Source organism: Chelonia mydas, chromosome 22 (assembly GCF_015237465.2).
Source record: "Chelonia mydas isolate rCheMyd1 chromosome 22, rCheMyd1.pri.v2, whole genome shotgun sequence".
Classification (NCBI taxonomy): Eukaryota; Metazoa; Chordata; order Testudines; family Cheloniidae; genus Chelonia; species Chelonia mydas.
The window spans coordinates 8,038,326-8,062,479 of NC_051262.2; the positions used below are offsets into that span (position 1 = coordinate 8,038,326).

Here is a 24,154-nt window from a genome sequence, read left to right on the forward strand (position 1 = left end):
CAACTTCTTTCCCCACCTCAGGTAGACCAAACTGAACCTGGATCTCTCATTTCCCCGATGAGTGTCCTAAGCACATCTCCCTAGCTAATAAGAGAGCACCCTCCACCAGCTTCTCTTCTGGCCATTTTTTGAATCCAGTCTTTTGTCTTTGTCAAAATGCCTGAAAGCCTCAACAAAGTTGAGGCTTATCAGCGTAAGCTAGCTCTTTAAGGGCATCCTGGGTTGAGCCTCACCTGGGACTAGTTCAGATCTCAATCCAGATGTCATATGATTAATCTCAATCCAGGGGTCATATGATTAGAGCATGTGACCAGGAACTAGGGGTATAAGGGCAGCGTGAGTTCAGGGAAGGACTCAAAGGAGGAATATGTGTGAGTGGTACTTTATAGACTGACTTGCCTTCATTCCCAGGTGGAGGGCCTAGAGGGTCAAAACCTGTAGAGAGCCAGGTGCTGGTGGGGGACTTGTATTGTTCTACAGTTTACATTAATATCCCAGACTTGATGAAGGGGGAGACTTAGTGAGAAAACCTCCACAGTGTAAAGTTTGATTCCCTGGAGAAAAAACGCTGCACCTGAAGCCAGATCTGGTAAGCCCCTGTTACTGGGCTCTATTGTGCTAGGTTCTGTAGACGCTTGGGAAAAGACACTCATTACCCCCAGATAATTTACAGGCTAAGTCTATGGCAAAAGAATAATAAAACCACCCAAGTGGAAGCTTTTTGTTTGAGGTTTTTCAAGTTTCACCACACTGCTCCAGCGCTCATGCATGTTTTAGCTGAAGATTTGGGCCTTGTTTTATTTTAGCCTACTCGGCTATTTCCCCCCTCCTACTGCCTATTAAAATTCAGCTTGGAGTGAATTGTAGAGCCCTGAGTTAATGCCATATGCTTATAAAATACTATTAGATGGCTGATGGTGTGCTTTTATCTGACACCAACAGATGTCTCTGGCACCTGGCTCAGCCCTGATCAAATGCAGGTGAGGAAGCAGTGTCTGACTGTACAATGACTTTTTAAGTGTTCGTTGGTTGCAGTAAGTTCCCAACAATGCCACAAGAAACAGATTTATATAAAAACAATATTGATTTGTACCAGGGAGAGCAAAGATCAATTCTGTTTAATAACTTCCACGGTGCCTATGCTGCTCTGGATTTCCAAGATAACTTCTTTGGACTCCTGATATAAATATTAAAGGGACACGTACAACGGTGTCATGAGGTAAATAAAATAATTGTTTGGGGTTTGCTGGGTAAATGTAGGCAAGCAAAACAGTTAGCAGGGCCCTGATTCTCCCATGGGGTGAGGAATGCTTGGACTAAGACTTGAGGGAAGGTGCAAAGACAATTGTGCACCCCCCACCCCCGTCTCCCTCTGAGCCTGTTCCCTGGGGCTGTCTGCCCAGTCCATAATACATTAGAGCAGCCTAAAGGTTGCTGTAATCTGCCCCAGCAACATGTGACTGTTATAGCAGCTGGTGGCTATCAACCTACAAGGGCTTACCCCTAGCAACAGTGGCCCTGGTGGGGCTGAGGGGAGATGGTTCAGGATGACTATAGACCACCTGAGGATTCTCACAGGGAAGGGGAATCCTCCACTGGCCACCTAAGCCAGCTGTGCACTACAGGGTAGGAGCTGACTCATTGGGAGCCAATCTTGCAACTTTTAAGGACCTGGCTGTTCCCTCTGCACCCCAGCAGCCCCCTTGGCTGCTAGCAGGCTTTACTTGTGTGAGTAAAAGTCTGCAAGATCAGGCTGTTCGCTCAGCCTCCAAAATAGCCTGTCACGGGCTGGAAAGAGTTAAGTTCCATTTTAACGTAAGAGCCAGACAGCGAAGAAGGGAGAAAGAGACAAAACCAACCCCAAACTGACTAGCTTTTTAAAGGGCAAAGGAAATGTTCTTTTTATGGCCAAGTGCCTAGCGTAAAGTGCAGGGAGGGGAAGGGAAGGACCGGAGCTGCAGAATCCCAGCTAGGCTTTAGGGGAAGGCTCCCAAATGTGCAGTTAATTTAAATTTAATAGGACAGGTACTGTAAGTTTAAATAAATGCCAGTTAAATATTAACTGCATCTTTATTGGGGGATTAACGGAACCTCTTGTATTATGTTTTTTAAACTCAATAAATATGTTGCTAATAATCATCACTCCTTTTCAAATGTGACAGCAGCTGCTGCTGCTACTGCTGAATCTAAATCAAACAATTATTTGGGGCAGCTCCCGAAAAACATTAGCCAGACAAGAGCTGGAGCAGTTTTGGGGTTTGGGGAGCCTGGGGATTGTGAGACATGAAGGGGGAGGAGTGGGGGTAAGTCACATTATCACGTTAGCCTGCAAAGGGCCAGGCTGTGATGGGAAATTATGGGCAGGGTTTAAAAAAAAAAAAAAATAAAAACCAGCAGAAGGGAAAGTGAATCACTCCTCAGATGGAGTTGGGGGATGGAATTAACGGTAATTATTTGGGAACCTCTGAGATCTGACACAGCAGAGTTGCAGTGGACCGTCATCTCTGTTCATGATATGAATTCCTCTGGGGAGGAGAGACTTCTGAAAGGTCACCAGCCATAGACCACGTGCTATCATTGTTTCCTAATTGGGGCCACTCTTAGCAATGGAAAAAATTAGTCTTTGTCCTGTGTCAGTGCAGAGGGGTGAGAACCCTTTGTACTGTCAATGAATCTTTGTTGTAGACTCTTAGGACCTACTGCCTTTAATGGGATGTTCACTTATGTAGCGAGTGTGAGGTTTTGAAAAGCACATTTGTAACCCTGAGGAAACGGAAGGATGACATTTAACGTGATTGCGTGAAAGAGGTTGATGCAATAATTGTGTGTGTGTACGTTAAGGCTATTGTATGCATAGGTGTTGCCGTGGCTATTAGAGATGAGTTTTGGATCAATTACGTTTCAGATGAGAGTTGGGAATTTCAAAACTGTATACATGTCCATCCATCGTCAGGTTTTATGCTGTAGTATCTGAACTCAGTGCAGTATCTGAGCTCCTTCCCCATAAAAGAGCTGTAAATTAAAACAAAATGTTGCTGATCTAGTTGTATAAATTGAATATACCAAGAATTTCTGCAGGTGAAATTGTATCTGAAATGAAGTTCTTCCATGTAAGTGGGTATATATTTTCTGTGTAGCGTTTGGCGGAACTGTGCCAAAAGTTCACAGAAAAACTGAAATAACATAAAATTGACCTGGCTTCACTTGACTCACAGCCCTTAATTACAAATTGACAGAGAAACCTTGGCTGTAAATTCTTACATCTGGAACCCGATCCAAAGCTCCTCAAAGTTCAGAAGTGTTCAGATCTAGAGATTTTGCTTATGCTTATTTCTAGTTTTGCTAAAAAACCCTAGAAGTTCAGCCTGTGTGTGTTGGAAGGCTTGCAAACCATTCACAAGACCCAGGGGCCATTTTTGCATCAGAGCCGAGTGGGGACGCTAATGCAGGTGGAACTTGGTGGTTTTTACGGAGATTTGCTGTGAATTTAGGGGTGTGTCTGCATGAAAATGCACTTGCTTGAAGTTGAAGGTCATAGCAGAACTGTAAAAAAGCCACGTGAGTTAAGGGTGGAAAGATGTAAATCCTTATGAACTGCTGAATTTTGCACTGTTTGCCTGTCCAATCTCTCTCTCTCTCTCTCTCTGAATTTTGCACTGTCTCTGTCCAATTTCTCTCTAAACATATGAGTAAATATCACCTCAAAAGCATTTTGCTTCACTGATACAGCCAGAATTTCAGCCTGCTTCTCCACACCTTATCCGGACTCTGAAAGCTCCCATCCACTCAGCCTATGACACTGCAAGATCCTCTGCTTTCATTCAGATTGTTTCTACCTCCTTCAGACTCTCCCTGGAGATTTCTCCGTAGGCTAGACCCATGAACTCTTGCTTCTCCTGCCCCTTCGCCTTTCGTAGGTTCATCAGTCCATGCAGACCCCTTCCCTCCAGTTTCTGATAATCCCAGGGAAAATACTATCCCAGTTTAGGCTGTCTTTAAATCTCTCTCTCTTATATCTTCCCCCCCCACCCCCCCCCCCCACACGCACCAATACCATTAGCCAGCCCTCTCCTTGCCAGTCTGTACCTTGCTTTGCAGAGCCTCCTGCACGCCCTGTTTATGGACTCTGCCAGGAGACGGGGGCAGTTAGCCTTGTTAGAAAGAAGGAACAGGTTGCAGGTATTTTTCTTGTCGTGTTTGCCCTGGGCAGGCAACAGGCACAAGGAAAACAGATCTTTATTGGAGTATGAAGAAAGCCGGGAGAGATCAGAAAAGATTCCACATTCCCTGTTCAGCTCTGTGCCAGTGTGCAAGCACCCTCCCCACGTACACCAGACCCCGGCCTTCTGTTGTGGTCCAAATCCAGCAAAGGAAAATGATTGCTCGTGTCCCCAGAGGAAGCTACAAAGCTCCCTCTCTTCCGCTGCTGCAGTCACAGCTGGACTTGACTGCTGGCCTCCTGGAGCCGCAGAATTATTCAAAGGAATCTGGATTTCTTTTTCTCTTTTGCTGTTTGTGTGCATGTGCTTATTGTCTGTGGATATTTTTAAAATCGGAACCAATTACAGCGAACGGCGCGGAGATGAGCGGTGACAGGCTCATTTGTTTGTACATTGTGTGTGTGCAAGAGGGAGAGACAGGGAAGTGGAGTGGGGAGTCAGTAGGACTTGGTATACGCAGGCCGGATTTGTGCGGGAGAAATGACTTAAGATCATCAGAGCATTGCCAATCACCTATTGCTAGGTAACCCTGCCCCACCTCACTCTATTCTGTCCACTCTATTTTATATGTGGCCTCATTCCCGTAGAGTCTGAGCCCTTCATAATTACTGTATTTATCCTCACAGGTAAAGGTAGTGCTATTATCCCCATTGTACAGATGGGGACTTGAGGCACGGAGAGACTAAGCGACTTGCCCAAGGTCAAAGGGGAAGTCTGTGGCAAAGCAGGGAATTTGACCCAGGGTCTCCCACGTTCCAGGTTAACACCCTAACCGCTGGACCATGCTGCTTCGTGCTTCACCCAATCACAGTGTCACAGATCAGCCAATGAAATTGTGCCCTGATGAGCCAGTGCTCCTTTCTTTTGTTTCATTGGTTGAAACTTTTGCCGCTTGGTATCCTGCATTGTGAAGAGCTCTGCATGGTCCGAATTGGTTTAGGGGTGCTTCAGCTCTCCTGCTCTTGTAGCTGAATTAATCTCTCTTTAAACACTGCTCAGATCTTTCTCATATCCCTCCAATCTAGACTCTTCAACATTCCTTTCATCCTCCGTGCCCGAAGCATTATTGCTTCTGACGCCGCTCTTTTATATTAAATGGGGAGGGGAGTTGATGCAGAGAGGCTGGCAGTCTGGCCTGTGGAAAGATCACCCCAGGCAGCATAGTGGTGTAGTTAGAGAATGGCACATTTAATGTTTAAAGGCAGCCTTGATTTTGACAAGTGACAGGCTCACTCACTGTTTCCTATCCCAGCCCTTTTCATGTGGGAGTCATTCTTCGCTTTGTCTTAATTCACTGGAAAAAGTGACCCAAGGCTGCATGAGAATGAAGGACAGGATGACTCATCGAGGGAAGGAGTGGGGCATATGGATGAGGGCTAGTGTTCCTGTGCTGACTGTCCCTTTATACTAGTGGGGTGTGAAAGATGGGAGGAAGAGCTCCCCATCAGATGCCCACCCAGGACTTGAGAACAGCCAAAGAGAATCCACCCGATGATTTAAACTGAGCCCAGGGCATGCTGTGGTGGGACTTGGAGTCTTAGTGAGTGTTGTACAAGGTTCCTGTGATCAATGAATCTCATGCTTTTTATGTGCACTGGAATAACAGTGTCCACATGGAGGGGGTTTCCCTGAAAAAAACTCCCCCACCACCATAGACAAGCCTGTAGAGCCTTTGATTTAAGCAGCTCCCACTAACTCAGAATACAATGCAGCACCTTGTGCATTGGGAAACAGGCAGAGAGGGGTTATTTGAATGGCTAAAGGAGAACAGTCTTTTACCAACAGACAGGTCCTGAGCAGCCTGGAGGAGAATTGGAAAGATCTGTGTGAAATAAGAACAGTTTGCTCTCAGGTTTTTTCTGAGCTGAAAAGCCTCTGCACTGCCTCATATCTATCTTCCACTCTGTTTTGTACGGCAGGGTGCAGTGGGGTCCCAATCCTTAGTGGGGCTTTGGGACATTACAACAGTAGAGGTAACAATGAACTAAGTCAGTTTAACCCTTTGTTGGCAGTCACGGGGACCGAATGGACCACTGAGACTGAACTCCTCATGCCAGTGAGTGTCTCCCTTCCACAGCAGGGGGCAAAATAGGAACATAGGGCTGGAAGCTGCTGTAAAAACACCAAGCTCTCACTTTAAATACTGAGGGTATTCCTGGTCCTGCTTGCAGGCTAGAGCCTCTGTAGGGAAGTGTACAATCTGGTGGCTCAGCAATCAGTCTGCAGGGAAATAGTAAGGTGGGGTGTGTTGTGTTCCTCCGGTTTGGGAAGCGGCCTGCTCTCTGGTTTTGGGTTCCTGTGCGTGTGATCATGTAGAATTCTAAGAAATAAAGTTGTGTTATGTTGCAACCTTCCAGCCTGAATATTTTATGCTTTTAGCTAACTTTGCTGTATGTGTGCTGTGAACATAACTGGAGGGATTTCGTGGGTCATGCAGTCCAGTCCCCTGCTATCACAGGCAACCCCATCATAAACATAGCAAGCTCCATCTTAAACTTAGTTAGGTTGTTTGTCCCACTCCTCCTATTGGTAGTCTGTTCCTGAAATGGGGAAGCTGTGGATAAATGTGACTTCTGCCTCTAGGGTTGTCAATCCAGCACCTTCTACCAGTGCTAAATTCAGAGCAAACAATCTTAAAAAAGAAATGGAACAGGAAAACACAAAGAGACCACAAAGCAATCCCCTTCTCTTGTGACCCATCACTATGCTCACTAATAATAATAATAATAAGGCTTTATTTGATAGTGTCTTCTCTACCTGACAAATCTCATAATGTTTGAGAAATTAAACAGCACAGTTAATGAATTAAATAGTAGTTTACAGGGGAGTGGGAGACTCAGGGGATTAGTAGCAGGCTACGGATCTTTTCACATCTAGGTCACCGGTTTGAATCCAGCTCGGGTTGGCAGGGATTTAAAAAAAAACAACCAAAACCCAACGGTGCTATCTAATAGCTGGTAGGTGCCCTGTGTGAAAGGAGTTGGGAAGTCTCAGATCAGTTCCTGGGTGTCCTCACCATTAAAACCACCATTTCCAGCAGGCAGGAAGGGCTGGACTCTCGCAAGTGCTGGGCACCTGCAACTTACAACTCCTACTCAACTCAGTGCGTGTGCTAAACATCTCTGAAAAGCGGACCCCAGACTGCCAGCTTTATTAGCGGAGAGGCCGAAGGAGCGATTGCGGTTCCTGGCCACTGGCTTGGCACTAAGGGAGAGTGGGAGACTGGCACTTCAGCTGTCTGCATTGTACCTGTTCGGCTAAATAAAGGATTTCGTTCTCCAGGGCTGTCTACCTGGCACCTTTTACCTGTGGGAAATTGTGCATAAAAATGGCAACACGCTGAGCAGTGGGTGGAGGGAGAAGTTACTGGGCATAAGGCAACTGCGATATGTCCTAAGTTATGGGTTGATTTAAAAAAAAAAAAAGTATTTAGGGATGAAGGGATAGCTCAGTGGTTTGAGCTTTGGCCTGCTAAACGCAGGGTTGGGAGTTCAATCCTTGAGGGGGCCATTTAGGGATCTGGGGCAAAAATTGGGGAGTGGTCCTGCTTTGAGCAGGGGGTTGGACTAGATGATCTGCTGAGGTCCCTTCCAAGCCTGATATTTTATGATTCTCTGAAAGGAGCTACTGTGGAAGCGCTTGGCAGCCCCCCCTGCCCACAGAGCCCTCTTAGGAAGTGCGGTGTTATGGCTCGCACACACCGGACGGGCAGCCGTGGGTTCTGTTCCTGTGTCTTTTACTGACCCACGGTGTGACCGTGCTGCTCCGTGCCTCAGTTTCCCCACCTGTAAAGTGCTGGGTGCTAAGCCCGAGGGGCTGCAGAGGTGCTGGGCCAGGCGGTAATTCAGGCTGGCGATGGGCGTGGAGCTTCCCCGCCCTAGAAAGGGCGGCGTGGCCGCGGTAATGCGATGGGGGGGGCGGCGGAAAGGCGAGCTTGCTCCCCGAGGGGTTGCCGGGGCGGGGGGAGCAAGCCGGCCCGGCGCCGGCGGGGTGAACGCGGGGGAGCTCCGCGCCGCTCAGTGCGGCGGGGCCGGAGCCCGAGCGCGGGTCGCGGCCACCCCGGGGGAGCCCGCGCCCGGGCGGGCGGGCGGCGAGGCGGAGCTCCCGGCCGGGAGGCAGCGCGCAGCCGGGATGCTGAGAGCCGGGGCCGCCGCCGGCTGCTGCGCGCCCGCCGCCGCGTCCTCCCCTCGCTGAGCCCCGCCGGGGGCCGCCGGGCTCCCTCCCCGCGCCCGGCCCGGGCGGCTGGAGCTTGCGCGGTGCGGCGGCGGCGGCGGCGGAGCGGATTTGCGGCGCCCGGCTCAGGCGCCTGCTCGCGGCCGCCGGGGGAGCCGGTCCCCGACGCCCCGGGGATGGGAGCCGAGAGCCCGTGCTGGGGGCAGGGACTCGCCGGGGCAGCGTGAGATTCCGGACTGTTGGCGGGAGGAGCCGGCTGGTGAAGCCCGACGCGCCGCTCCCCCCCCACCCTGCACCTCGGGGCTCCCTTCCTCCTCCTCCTCCCGCGCCCCAGGATCGCCGGGGGCTCCCTGCGGATGCTCGGCGCTCTGCGGCTGGATTGCCAGGGGCTCTGCTAGTCTCCGAGGAGCTCCGTGGCTGCCCCGCGCTCCCACCCTGATTGCTTCTCCCCCCCCCCCAGTGCTCCCCCGTTTCTCCTCGCCGGGGGTGTTTCTGGCCTTTTGGAAAGTCCCTGCTGCCCAGGATGGGGGTCGGCGGGTGCTTAGTCGTGCCCTGGAGGTGCCTCGTCGTCCTCTGTCTCAGGCTGCTCTTCCTTGTGCCCGCAGGAGTGCCCGTGCGCAGCGGGGATGCCACCTTCCCCAAAGCTATGGACAACGTGACCGTCAGGCAAGGGGAGAGCGCCACCCTCAGGTAGGAGCAGATGTTTTTTTCTCTGGGTATCTACAGGGGTCTTGCTCTGTGGGCGCCCCGGCCCCAGGTGCATGCCAGGAGGGGCCGCGTGGGAGTGGACGCACCCGGCTGAGCCAGGGGCTTTCGATGCCACATTGCAACGGGGGGCGGATGCTGCTGAGCCTGGGCATGTCCTGAGTGGGGCGGGATAAAACCCCCGAGTCGGGGAAGAAAACGTGATGCTGAGTCTGGGGCTGCTGCATTCGGGGCAAGTGGGCTGGTAGTGGGGCAGGCAGGGGGATGGTTTGCTGTTGGTTCAGAGAGCGCCACGGTGTCTGCAAAGGAATGAAGAGGGAAAATTCTGTCGTCCCCCCCCTTGGTACTGGAATGCAGATGCCAGGCAGTGAAGCTGGCAGTGAGATCTGGATGCCAGGCAGGGAGTTACCATTAACTGACGCCCCAGTTCCCTTCTTTAAAGTTTCTGAAAGGGAAGGGGAGTGGGAATTAGTCCTTACACCTCTGTGTCGGTATCTGTTTGGATTGCCAGCGTGGTGTTTAAGGCTCTGGCATCTCTGGCAATGCTGGGGCTGTGGCCTGGTCACTTTGTAAAACATGTGGGCTTATGTGTGCCCGTATTTTGGGAGCAGGAGAGAGCTGGTCCTCTGAGGCTGGTGTTGCTGTTAAAGATGCCTCAGTGCATGTCCAATAAACATGAGCTGGGATTGTGTGTTTGCAAAGTATAAATGGTCCCTGAAGTTTCTGAGTCCCCTGTTTGGTTTGTAGGCATCCGCAGGCGTGTGGGGAGAGCCAGAAGTGGTCCCTTCTTGGCACAAGAAGGGCAGAGCGATGAGCAGCCATAAAGTGTCAGTGATGGGAGGGGTGTCAGTTTGGTGCCAGGCATGGCGGGTGCAAATGCCAGTGTGCCTCGCCTGCAGAACTGCTCATTAAAATCCCATTGTGTGCGCGCTCCGGCATGGGGGGTTCCACTCCCTGCAGGCATTAACTCTTCAGAGCGTTTCCCTCCTGCTCTGTTAACCATGCTAGGGGGCTGTTTAAAGGGAAGAGATGAGCTTTATTCAAGGGATGCAGAGGCTGAGGATGCTGCCAAACACCTAATGTCTCAGATCGCAATCAATGCAATATCTGGGATGTGCTTTACCCGGACACCCATTTCTCCTCTGGCAGCAGACAGACATGTTCATCTAATAGGTCTGTCTCCGATGATGAGGATCTTTGTTTTGTTTTTTTTCTTCCTTTCTTTAAATTATTGGTTTTAATTGCAAGCTTCACAACTGGCGATTAAAACTCTCTGGTGCTCAGGAGCGACTTTTTAGTGGTCGCGTGTCGCACTGGTGCGACATGACCGCCTGCGGGGTGTGTCAGGCAAAATCTAAGCTCTCCTACTTCTCTGCGTCAGTGAGTGGAGCAGTGTCAAGGGTGGTCAAAAAGTGGGGCTGGCTCCAGGGCGGAGGCCATGGAATGCTGGTTGAGTGTCTCTTTTGAAGTGGTGCAGGGGAAAGAAATGAAATTAGGGCCATGTACTGCCCCTGGAAACATAAGCACGATGCCCATGTAGGGACTACACCTCACAGGTTCCACTAATTTGTCTTCTCCAGCTGTGTTGCTGTCAGTTCCCTCCTAGCCTGCGCTGGGTTGCTCGCTGCAGGATTCCTGGCTTTTGAGGATCCCAGCAGCAGAAGAAAAGGGTGGTTGTCCCTCGGATCTGATCCGCATTAGCCTGGCTATGTGTGAGGGTGGCCAGTAATGGAAAAACAGGGGCTGACTCAGGACAGAGCTCAGCCTGCTGAGCTCTTTCGGGAGAAGCTTGCCCATGACCTGTCCTGACTCCCATCATGAGCAGCACTGCCCAGTGTTCAGAGGCCAGTCCTTCGTTTGTGACCAGAATGCATGCAAAAGGCACAGGAATGTGGGTGACAAGCACAGGGGCTGACAAGGGCACGTGGGCACCAGGCAGCAAAGGTGACAATGGGATACGGATCAGGGGGCTGGCATTGACTGACACCCCAGTTCCCTCCCTCCCCACCCCCAAGTTACTTAAAGGGAAGGAGAACGTGAATTGGTCTTTATGTCTCTGTGTCAGGTCTGACTAGAGTCACAGCGGGTGGGGGGCTCTGGCAATGCTGGGGGTGTATCCCGGTCACTTTGTTCTAATGTGAATCTGGGCACTCTGCACGTGTGTGAGGATGGGTAGAGGCGAACTCCACTGCGAGTGTCCTGTGGCGTCAGCCTAGAACAAAGGATCAATAGGGTGAGTCAGCAGCTGGGACATTTCCCTTTTTATGAATGAGGCCCGTAGGAAAGAGTGAAAGATCCTGCACATACGTGGGCTGCAACAAAGCCACAGGGAAGGTGGGTTCAGTTGGGCAGGCAGCAGCCGTGGGATTGAATGCATTCAGCCAGCACTCCAGGACAGCAGTGTGCTTTGCTGAGTTAGACACTAGAGCCCATCCACCACAGGAGCTGAATGAGAGACACTGGCGACAGACGTCCACAGACACAAACACTCGGGCACCAATGTGTGTGAAGAGATGCACATTTACACTTTGCACGCATTCTCAAGGACATGCGAACCATGTGAGCGTAATACCCTTCTAGTGGCCATTGCACATAAAGGATAACTGCCTACTAATGTATCATCTCGTGGAGTTAGTCCTTTTGCTCAAGTGGCAGAGGACTGTGTTTTGGCTGGTTCTGGGTTCTACCCCTGCTGATGACCCATGATGAGAATCATTATTCAAGCATTCATACTCTTCGTTACACACACCACATGTACGCTTACAGATGCCCATGGCCACACATGTGCTTATAGACATGTAAAGCATGCCTATACCCTACACCCATATGCCTGAGCATGTACACCGTGCTCACCTGTGACTTCACACGTGTGCTCCTGTGAGCACACCGGGGCAGTCACAGACACTTGTGGGCACACCCGCTTTGAGCTGTGCAGTGGTTACAGGCTGGTGGGAAAAAGTGCAGGAAAATAACGATTTCCAAGATAGGAAAGCAAAGAAGCATGAGTGTCTCTTGCACTCTCTCCTCACCCTCCTGGTCCGAAGCCTGATGGCAGAGGCTGGCTCCATGTGTAATTATTGATCTGTTGTTTGAGTTAACTTGTTCTGAATAGTAATGCTCTTCAGAGAAGCTTGTGCTGATCTGGGTGAGGCCACTGTCCTTCCCCATCCCCACCAATGGGTTTCTCCTCTGACCCTGTAACTGGGCAATGCCTCCTCAACTCCTGGCAGCATGGAAGTTAATGGAAGAAAAGGCTTCCTTGTTTCCAGCTGATTTCCATTTGAGCTTGGAAAGCAGCAAACTGCAGCAAAGGAGTCCAAAGGAAGCAGGAGGCTCTGGAGTTTTGTTCTTGTCCTTTCACAACGAGCAAAGGAAACACAAGTTTAATAACTTAGCTGCCAAAGAAGCAGATTCCCTGGGGCACTATGAAAGTCCTGGATCCGCGCCCCCCCGCCCCCCAACTTCTGTCGCGTTAGCCAATGATGCTGTTTTAAACTCTGTCCAAGCTGTCCCTGAGAATGAAGTTAATTCAGCGCTTGTGAAAGGCGCCGGATTGACAGCCCTGAGAAGACTGAAGGCCACTCTTTGTCCACAGTGCTGTTACAGCCTGGGCAGTGACCGGGGAAACACCTCACGCCGCCCCATGCCAACATGCTTCAATCCTGGCATAGAACGATCTCTGCCACCCGGTTAAAGAAGGGTCCACTCCCCATGGCCTATTCAGTCCTTGACCTCTCTGCTCAGGGGACGAGCTAATGTCTGTTACAGGGTTGTTTTAGGACAGGCACACCTGTCGAGGGGCGACCAGACTGAGTATCCACCAATTGATCAGATCAATGCCAAAGATCATTTATTAGATCTGGGTCTTTGACCTGGCTGTCATGACCCTAATGGGGATCATGCATGGGTATCGGGGGGTCACAACCACCCTGTCCTCCCTGTATCGCTAAATAGGAAAGGGGTCCTGGCTAGATAAAAGGACCTGCTAGGATGGGGTCCCAGATGGAAGAGGCTGAGAACCACTGCATTAGACGGTTCTGAATTATGGGCATTACCTCAAAGGACTGACTCAAATTGGTGGCCTAGATATGAAATGTGTCACTGCCTATTCTGGTCCCCAGTGTGTGTCCCCGCCCAGCTCCAGCACAAGTTGAGGGGGGAGCACAAGGTTTATCTGTACTATAAGACTATTTCCAGGTCCAGTTTCACCCCACCGTGAAGATATTATCTCATACATGGTGCTGTTAACATTATTCAGTGTTAATGATGGGCCAGGAGGTCCACATCACAGACAAACTAATCTGAGCCTTCACCCGAAACTTGAACCAAGCCCAATCTTTTTGGGGAGTTTTGAAAAAAAGTTTGGTTAACGTTTAAAAAAACAGCAACAACAAAAGCCTTGATTCTAATCCCACCTGAGCTGGTATAAATCAGTTAGTAGCTTTGCTGGACTCAACGGAGCTACCCTACAGGAAAGCTGACGTGCGATGAGAATTGTTTAGATTTCCAGTAATAAAGGACTCCTGACACATCATTAATAAATAAACCTCCCAGCAGCATTAGAACAGTCGCTTCCACAAGAAGTCAGCCACCGACAGAAACTCCTTTTAACCTCTTCATTGTAATGGGAAGATTTAGGCCTGTCGTCTTCCTTTCCATTGTCCTCTACGTTTCCCATTTCTAGCTGGACCAGAAGCACTGATATACCGTGAATGACACTCCTCTTATCACGTTTCCAGCGTGACTGGAATCAGGAAGTGCCTGATGCTGCATGAAAAAAGTCTGCAAGTGGGTGCATTGCCCCGTATCCTCCTGCTTTGTTGCTATAGGGTACGTCTACTCTGCAGCCGGGAGCATGCCTGAACCCCTGGATATGTACTTGGGCAGCTAGCCTGAGCCTGGATCTGTGCTCTCCCCAGCTATGCTGCTATTTTAGCATGCTAGCTCAAGCAGAGCTAGAGTGCCTGTGTCCCTGAGCTGGGAAGCATGCTCCCGGCTGCAATGTACATGGACCTGCAGAGAATATCCATCCTGGCAATTTCACTCCACACTTTAAGCCTTGATCCTGGAATTGCATCAGCATCTAATGACATTTGCACCCATACAGCATCACACTGAATCAAGTAGGCCACGGGCCCATGTGGCTCCGATTTCAAGGGTGGGGTAATTTTTTTGCAGGAGTTTTGTACATTTTTTTTGCCTGGTTTTGCTGGATGTGGAGTTGAACCCCCTACATTTTTGCTTTTGAATTGAATAACCCAAAATGTCCACGCTGAACACAACGGGCTTTTGCCTGGGTTTGGTTCATAGCCCCAGAGTTTCCTGTGGTCTCCACTAAGGCTCTGCAAAACTGCAGCACGGTTTTTCAATGAACCCTTTTGCAACATTTTTCAGGGCTATATTTTGCATATTCCTTTCACCCTATGTTGCACCCCTGGAATAATATTGGGGAAGTGGCAACATGACTCCAATACAAAACAAGCTTGTTTTCGCCTGGACTCATAGAGACTACTATGAAACTTCCCTGTTCCTAAGCAAAAAAAGAACCTGGCTCAGAAATAGGCCTGTTTTCTCTGAAAATGGTCCCAGTTTAATATTTCCCACAAACGGACTGATTTCTGATTTGCAACCAGTTGGGGGCAGTGCTTATATTTCGAGCCTTTCACATGTCTGTTCATATTTCACCCAAATCGAGCTTTCACCTAGAACTGAAAAGAGGCTGAAATTCCTTCAAAACGTGTGCTTGGTTCCTCTGAAACTCTTGCAAATCTTCTAGCTCAAGTGTTGGGGTTTGTTCTGAACTTTTCCTCTGGTCCACAGCTGAGAATGCGGCTTGTGGGTTTTTTCCCCTGCTCCTGCTAGTGGAAACACAAGGCAAAATTCAGCCCAAGTGACGTGCGCCTTTGGTTCACTCTGGGGAAGCCGCACCCACTTACACCAGGGCTCAGCTTTGCTCTGTTGTTGCTTGTCTCTTTCGGATAATTGAGCACATTAATGAATACTGGAATCTCACCCTCTTCTGTGCCAAGCACAGCCCCGGATTCCGGCCCGGTCGCAGGCTGCCAGGGTTGAGTGACGGGAAATCTCTCCTGCGGTTTTTGGTCTGCTGCCAGTGGTTTGTAATCAATGAGCTGAGAGAGTCTCTGCCAGGATGCAGGGGACAGAAAAGCTTCTCCCCAGCTGTCACTCTGAAGGACCCTGGGCAGCGATCTCTTAGGACAATCTGAGCACTGGGCCTCACGCTCCCCCCAGCAGGATGTCCACGGCTGGAAGGACTGGTGCTCTTTTGAAAAGAAGCTGGAGCAGGGCCGAGGGCAGCAGGGTCAGGTGGAAGTGGATGGGCAGTGCCGGGCATTCAGTGGATGGGACAGTGCAAGTGGTGAGTGGAGCTCAGCGGGTGAAATGGGGCAGCGGGCAGAGCTAGACTGGTGAAGGGGCAGCCACCATCCCCGTGCAGGTGGAGGGCAGCTGTTGGAAGCGTGGCAGCAGTGAGGAATGGCACCGTCAATCGCATGGCTTTGTACTCTGCAGCCCTGCGTACAATACGCCATGTGTTCCTTGACCTCAGTCCCTCCCTGAAGGGATGCTGCAATAGTCATGTGAGGACTTTTTCACACCTCTCCTTCGGGCCAGTGCAGTCGGAATCAGTCTGAGTCTCTTACCATTCACCCCGGCTCACTCCTGGCATGCGTGTACAACCACCGAACTCCCGGTTAGTGGATCAGTACTCATGTTCCTCTCCAGGGCTCAGGCCCCCAGCATGCTGTTCCCATGAAATATTCATCCCGTTCTGATGTCCTGAATGTTCACCACCTGGTATTTGTTTTCACCTTCTGCAATTGTTCAGTTCAGAGCTTCATCCGGTAAACTCCTACCTGCTTGCTCAGGGATGGGTTCTGTGGGGGCTTGGTCTGGGCTTTCTGCTTCTAACTTCCAAAGCAGAGGAGCAGTCACCCTGATTCTGCCGCTCCCTGCGTGGTAAAAGAGCCCACAGCTGTGGGGGCAGCCTGGACAACACTGTGGGTGTGCACGGCTGGGATAGAATTAAGCCACTGACTCATTTGATGCCATCATGAGCAACTTCTTCTGGCCCCTTTAGTGCCCCATGCACTCTGCCTTGATCCCCCCCTGCTCCACCTGGGTCACGGGAACCTCATTTTGGGACATAAGAGTTTCTTGTATTTCCCTTCCAGGCCCAATCCCTTTAAAGATTTGTGGTCTCTGGAAGGGAGAGCCTGGCAAACCCACAATTAAATAGATTTTATGCTTGTTGCATAAAGGTATATGTGTGTAGGAGCCACAGAACACATTTTCACCCATATCCACCCTCCCTCCAAGCTCCACCTTCACCATGAAAATCATTGCGAATTATAGGGGGGAGCACTGGGATTCAGAACTCCTGGGTTCCATCCCTGGCTCTGCCTCACTGTTCAGCAAGTCACGTCGCCTTTTGCCCGTAAAATCGGGTGCCTTGCAGCGCACTTTAAGCTCCTCACTCGAAAGGGGCTGTGGAAGCATGGAGCATTATTACCAGTGTGTATTGTTCATGGGAAGCTTGTTTGGAGCCTCCAAGTCAATTGCTGTGCTCACGGTGGCATGTTTTTGTAAGGGGAGTTTATTGCTAAAGTGACATGTTAGTACATCTCGGTGACGGGAGAGAGGTGGCTGAGATGGAACCAGGTTTAAGTGAAAACAGTTGTGATATGCTTGGATTTGTAAGTGTCCTTTCCATCTAAGAGGAGCCCAGCCAGGGGAAGGTTTCCCTTGATATTTTTTTCTGATAGACTGGCTGCCTGTTGATCATCATGTGCTCTGGACCTGTCTGAAGGAGTGTCCCAGGGTGTGATTGCAGCTCATGGAGGTCCCGGGGCAGCGAAGCCATGGCAATGTGGAGTTCCAGGTGGGTTTGTACATCCTGTGCTTCACTGCTTCTGTACCCGAGCTAGCTAGATTAAAGCTACAGGAGCTGCAATCAAACTCCATGCTTGCAATGTAGACACACCCAGAACCTCTGGTCCTATGGCTCAAGCATATAGTCCTGCACCTATCAGCTCTCTGGGTTAGAAGCTCCCTGTTTGTCTTGGTAAGCGTTAGTTTAACACATTCTTATCCCTCTCCATCTGAGGCGGGTAGGACACAACTCTAGAACGTTTTCACCTCCCATACCAAATATTTCACATATCCATAAAAAGTACTGAAGCCAGCTTTGGAGAGTGTGTTGTTCGGCCAGTTCTATAAAGGCACAAGCAGCTCGTTGGATCAGGGATGGGGGCTTGCTATGTGCCTGCACCTTGTGAGTGCTGCTGGAATGCTAACAGCAACAGCCATGCTAGGAAGGCGTGAGTTACTCCAATGATCACTTAAACGAGAAAAAGGAAAACTTACTCCCTGTGCTTCCAGGGCTCATGAACCCAGACAGGGGAGCCGTGATCTCATGGATTGAGGGTAGATTAACTCGCTGTACATTTAAATAGCTAACTGTTTTCTATGGCCACTCAAGGCATCCCTAAACATGGTGGCTGTGAGAGCTGGAGGTGTGGTGTTGAAAGTGCTGGGCTGGGACTCAGGAGATCTAGGTGCAATTCCCCGACTCCCTGTAAGAATTTGGGCAACTCACTTAATCTCTCTGCGCTTTGTGTCCCCATCTGTATAATGGGGGATAATACTTCCTTATTTCCGTCCCTTCTCTTGTCTATTTTGATTATAATCTCTTTGAGGCAGGGACTGTCTCTATGTCTGTGTACAGTGAATAGCACAATGACGTCCCTTTCTTGGTCAGAGCCTGTAGGGGCTGCTGTAACAGAGATAATAAATGGAGAAGTCCTCCAGTGGAGGGGAATCTTCTGGTGGCTTATGGGGTGTGGCCAGGGAAAAGAGTATGTGGCTGGGGCATCACTACATCTGGCTGTTCCCCATGTGGCAAAATAGCCCCCGGGAATCATTGCCAGATGGCGTAGATTACAGCAGTGTTAAATTAGCTTTAATTTGCATGGGGGGACCAGTCTGGCACTTCTGAACCTAGGATCAGGGAAGTGCAAAGGCAGCTTAAAGTCCTTCCCTCCCAGACATGTCCTGAAGTGCTCCTCAGCTGGTCCAGAGATCTTCTCCTCTTGTCTTGCTCACTCCCCTGTCAGCTTTGTGCCTTCTTTCTCAATGCCGACCATCTCCCATTCCTACATGGCAAGCAGGCCCTTGTGCCCTCACCTTCAAATCAGTCTCCAAAGTCAACCATTTCTGCGGCATGCTCCTGTTAGAATTGTTGATGGGCCCAAGCCCAAGCGAACACCTGAAATTGCGCTACTCGCTGTCCGAGCCCACCTTTGGCAAATGTCTCCTGCCTGTACAGGCCTGAATGTCCTGGAGCTGGGGTATGAAGGACGAAGGCCCGGATAGCTTGCCTCCATCTCTAACTGGAATCCTTACCCAACGCCTCATCCTCATATCGTCTTGTTAGGCATTGCCAAAGCCCTTTGTTGCAATGCACCTGTTGTTGTTTGGCACAGCTTCCTCACTATATCGTGCCATGTGGATTTACTGTGGCATATACGTGTTAACTAATACATATTGGGGACCGGTTCTTCAGATGGAATAAATCAGTGTCACTCTATTGACTTCAATGGATCTGTGCCAATGAACTCCAGCTAAGAGTTTTCATCTTCCTGTGTCTGAGCTGTCCTTCCCTCTTCTCCCCCCTCAAACGAACAAACAAACAAAAAACCTTGGCAGTTTTGTGCATTTCCATTATTTTGTTTGGGCAGCCTGGCCCCCAAAAAGGGGATGAATCAACCTCTAATCGTATCAATGGGTAAAAAAAAAAAAAGATAACAGAATTGTAATGAAAATACACAGTCAACCCAGGGGGCGGGGAATGCTGTCTCATCAATGCAATAGAGACAAAGGGCCCCATCGAAGACTCATTAAAGTCTATGGGAGTTGATTTCTTATCCTTAGTGGACTTTGGATCAGGCTGGAAGAAAAAATTTGGGTATGCTGGAATGTTCAAACTGTCAATAAGTTGTGAGTGGGCTAGCAAGGCAGAGAGCCTTTCGAGACACAGCTTTGCATCTGTGGTCACATTGCATCTGTGCAAAATGCTGCCATGCTGATCCGGTTACATTTTACAAAGCAGTGGAGGATTAGCCCCAGAATATCCTTACATAAAATGTCCTGAGAATCAGGCTAACCCTCCCCTCCGTGTGCTGCGGTATCCGTTATAATGCTGAACCATGTCCAAATTATTAGTCTATTAAAAATCTCGCTTTTGACTACATGGAAGCTTCAGCCTGCAACGAGTGGTGTGTGTCCCTACCAAGAAGCAGCCATAGAGGAAAGGAGTTTATGTGCATAGTTAGAGAGGCGGATGATTTCAGGATCAGTGTGTCAGGCTAACTTTGCAGCTGATGGGGGAAAAATATTGGTGGAGCGATTGAGACAAGGTGGTGAAGTGCTGCGATGCCACCCGACGGCGGTGACTACTGTGTGTGGCGGGCGGATGTAACAAGAAAGGGCACAGATTGTTGAATCGCAGACAAGGGAGCTCAGCTCTGCATGTCAATGAGGATAGAGGAAGTCAAGAATCAAACTACCTTCCAACACAAGCAGCTGGTGAAATATCACAGGTTTTTCCCAGAGATGGAAGATTTTGACCGACTCTGAGCCTGCAACCATAAATGGCTCTGACACCTGCGTCTGCTTTATCAGACACACGCAGAGCCCCGGAGACCATCCAAACATTCATTAGTTCGGGTTTTAGAGTCTGTTTTTTTTTTTTTTTTGTGGTGGGTTCATTATTTCTCAGCTTCGCTTTCTCCATGCAGCAGAGTTATTCAGGCTCCTGTTTTCTGGGCACCTCTAATGAGAAGCATTGTGCACAGCAGGCCGGCAAGCCTAATTCTCAGAGGTGAGGAAGAACATGTAAAATTGTATAAATAACAGACATGGGGCAGAGTCGCAGAATTCAGATCCAGGTTTTGAATCACCCCAAAGATCAAGGTTGTTTGGACCCATCATTGAGATAGGGGCTAGTCTTTAAATTTTTATACAGATCTAGGCTATAATCCTGAACCATTCACAACTCGGGGTATTGGATCTAGGGCTTTGGTTTAAGCCAATCTCTAATAAATAACATTTCTGCAGTCTTTATGAAACCCCTATTGAGTTCAAAGAAAGCAGGGTCTGAGTAAAGACCACAGGTGGGATTTTCAGATGAACCTATGGGAGTTAGGCACTCGACTTGCAATAAAATTTAATGGGACCTGTGCGCCTGCTTCCCATAGGCACGTTTGAAAATCCCAGACTACAGGGTTTGGCCTTTGGTTACTATATGGTGTGTGCTATGTACCCAGCTTTGTATTTCCTTATTTCTGAAGATTGGGCTTTTTCTGGAAAATCAGCTGTTTTCCCTAGGTCCCATTAATAAAAGAATTACAGCTGGTCAGAGAAATTCCAGTGAAATGTTGTTTGTTTTTCATCAGAATTTGCTGATTCCTCAAAATGGAAATGTTCCACAGCAATGGCTTGACTTTGCCAAATTTCCAACATAACCCTGACTTCCAGCAGATTTACATTGGAAAGCTGTCTTGTTTCCTGCCAGTTTGCTCACCTGCCTCCTCATCAGCCTGGCTGGTGGGTGGATGGGGAGCTGAGACGCTGGAAGTCCTGGGCCAGGGCTGGCTTTTAGGCCATGACTCCTTCACAGCCTGGGCTTCCTGTGCCCATGGCTCTGTCCCCTTCTGTGGCGAATTTTGAAAGGTTTGGGTTTTGATCCAAATTGGAATAAAGTATCAAAATCCTCTGTGGAAGGAATGACCTTTCTCCACCCACCTCTAGAACATTTGGCTGTTCCTATAAACTCTCCAATGAGCAGCCGGAAAGCTTTTCTGGAAAGTGTGGAGAAGAAGAGTCTACTCCCAGGTCCAGCTGCGGAATGGGAAAAGAGGATCTTGGATGGGTGAAAAGGTTCAGCACTGGAGCTGGCTGGAAATATTTTTTCAGTCAGAAAATGCTGATTTAGTGAAAAGGAAACATTAATTGATTTTGATTGATTTTGACAAGTTCATTTAGAAAGAAAAATTGTGGGGCGGGAAGTATTTTGATCTTTTCAGAATGGAACATCTCCATTTTTCATCACAAGATTACTTTTGATTTCAGGTTTTGAAAAGTTTATATTATATAAAAGAAGTAGAAATCCAAACAAAAGGTTTGGATTTTATCAAAATGTTTTGAGCCCAAACTGTACTTTTTTCTGGAATGTCATTTTTCCGGAAACGTTGAAATGTTTTGTTTTCATTCGATTTAAGAACAGAAGGAATTTGGAAATTTTAGAATTTCCCATGAAACAAAAAATCCAGTTCCCACCCAGCTCTAGTCTGCATTACATCTGCTCTAGGAATTGTTTGGGGGCAAGTTCTTGGGCAGGTGTTACGCAGAAGGTCAGACAAGTGGAGTACAATGGTCCTTTCTAGCCTTAGAATCTGGGTCACCTTCTTCCACTCAGAACAAACTTCACACTAAGTGTCAGTTTCTGCAAATCCTAGGCTGGCTAAGATCCATTGCAACCCAATTGGCTTTAGAAAAGTTGCAGGGGGTGTATGTCAGTGTAGAATACTGTGCATGATGTTCTGTTTAGGAAGGCACCATAGACTGGGGGGAATCCAAAATGCATGTGGGTTGTGTATGTGTAAGAGAGATGAGACCTGGTCTCTCTGATGCTGGCATTTTGTCCTAAGAGCATCAACTGCCTGTTGACTCGTGTATGGTTCTTCTGAGGTCCAAGAGATTTAAGCATACATTTTCTGTCTCCAGATGCTCCTATTCCGTGATGCTATGTGCAGTGTTTAACCCTGGATAGATGGATCTTATTTTGGGTTTCCTATAGTTGTACTCTATAATGAGAATGACCTGATTTGCCGCAGTTCTGGAAGGACTGCTTCCACTGAGACAGGGCTGGGGAAATCCTGTCTTCATGTTCATTCAGTCCTGGGCTTTGCACGTCTCACCTCTGACTCCTAAAGATCTTTGCTTTTCCTTGCCTCATGGAGAACAGTGTCAGCAATTTTTTAAGGGGCTTAAGTTATGAGCACGCAGACTTTGGGAGAGATGGAGTGAGAGATGGAGCCTTTCAAGTCTGCAAGTGGTAACGTACAGCTCTTCTGTGGCATGCTTGGTGACCTCACTCCATTTTCCACATCACAAGTCGCCCAGCCGCAGATAGTCCTGGCCTGTGGTTGAGGCCTGAATGCACCACCTCTCGCTCAAGAAGTGGTCCTCTCAGTAAAACGCTGAGGAATGATGGCCAGCTTTAATGTAGGAGAATCTTATCCCATCTGTACGTGTGCTGCATGTTTCCTTTGGATTCAGGCCCCAGGGCTGTCAATCACCAGACCTAATTTCATTCTGCAAATGATGAGCCAAGGCCATCCAGCTGTCACCGTCATACCTGCGCTCTTGTGAAGTCAAAGTTCATTGGGCAGCATCGGGCCCTCGGCAGGTTTAGGTGGGAACAGAAGGGTGTCATGCAGCATTTGAGCTGCAGGCAGCTTGTAATGATCACCACGGTGATGCCACTATTAATTTAAGCATATTCCTTCGCGCTCTGAATGAGCGGCATAGCTCGGTGCCTTCAGGTGGAGTAGTCTCATGGCATGCAAGAGACAGAAATTGGTGGAAAGGGGGAACAAAACGCTCTGATCTATGAAGAGGAACTGGTGCTGCTGAGTGAGCAAGATGGGGAAATGTCAGCTCTTCCTCTCAGCTTTCCCTTTGCAGCGCCAACTGTCAGTAATTTAACTAACGTTTTGTAAATAACTGTGGCATTCGGACAGCTGTCACTGCGCCTGTTATAAACACTCCTTTTGTCACTAAAAGCTGGCATTGCCACTCCGTTTCCCCTGCAAATGCAGCCAGCGCTGCCAGTTGGCTCCTGGATCCAGGTCTGTCAGGGAAACACATGAAGACCAGTGGCTGCGGGACCTGGATTTCACATGAAAGGAGCATAATCATTTAAAAACCAGAAAATCCATTTGTCTGTGAATGTGGCACTGGCAGGTTGGCAGTCTTGGAGACCAGAATCCTCTCCTTTCAGCCACAAGGGAGGTACAGCGTGGGGAGTCCAGGTTCTCTGCAGTACCACCACTATCACTGAGACCTGACCTGGAAAGATCACATCCAGGGAGGAGATGGGGAGGTCAGTCAGTCATTGGCCTCTCTGCTCATCCTCACAACAAAGGGGCAGTTAGTTCCACCTGTGGTGGATGCTTTTCCACTGGGAACTGGACTCTCTTCACTTGAGGCCATTGTGCATGCATCAAATGACACCATCATTTAGGTTGTGGCAGATCAGGGACTGTGTTTGATGAGGTGACCTATGGATGGCAGGTCCTCTCGAGTCCTTTACCCATGCCCTGCTCCATGCAGTCCCCCTAGCAGGACAGTCCTTAAAACCCCAAGACAGTGCAGACCTTCATTCCCTTATAGCCATGGGCACCTATGTCAACTCACCTGACCTGTGATAGGACACTACTCCCTTTCCTTCCTACCCATATCCCCCCTGTCAGCAATCCTCAGTAGCTAACTATTCTGAGAACAAACTACCCCACCAACACACTTGTCCTCTGGCTGTGATGTCCTGGTGGCGGGGGAATGTCCCATTTAGGTCATTGCATGTAACTTCTTGGCCTCACTGTGCCACACTAATGGGTGATCCAGATCTCAATCTGATCGCTTGTAAAATTCATCTTTTTGTAAGTGGCTGGAAATTACAATAGCTTTGCCTTTGAGAGCAGTGGATTTATGCTGTGGAGTCACCCACACGGAATATACAGGTGGAAGAGGTAGAGTGCTGCGGAATTGCCAGATTAACTTTTCCTACCAGGTCCATGGTACTACAAAATCCAAGCAACTCCTTCCCCTCTCTCTTTTTCCCTAGAGGGGAAAGTCAGATTATTTCTGTTGGTGGTCTTGCCTCCGGATCCTGCAAGGTTCTGAGCACCCTCCAGGCCTCCTAGAAATCCATGCAAGCCAAGGACCTTTCTATAGGCACTCAGCACGTTTGTAGG

General features: G+C 49.2%; 1 protein-coding gene across 12 annotated transcripts in view; it reads left to right on the forward strand.

Annotated features, from left to right (window-relative positions):
• The window catches only part of NTM (neurotrimin), a 682,503-nt gene that overhangs the window by 385,684 nt on the left and 272,665 nt on the right, over nucleotides 1–24,154 (forward strand). For 8 of the 12 annotated variants that reach the window (XM_043533929.1, XM_037882399.2, XM_043533930.1 and 5 more), the window contains exon 2: nucleotides 8,999–9,083. In XM_043533929.1, coding sequence (XP_043389864.1) covers nucleotides 8,999–9,083 — 85 coding nt within the window. Of the gene's footprint in view, nucleotides 1–8,534; nucleotides 9,084–24,154 lie in introns of those variants that run through there. The other 4 variants (XM_037882398.2, XM_037882400.2, XM_037882401.2 and 1 more) reach the window with 3 other exon arrangements.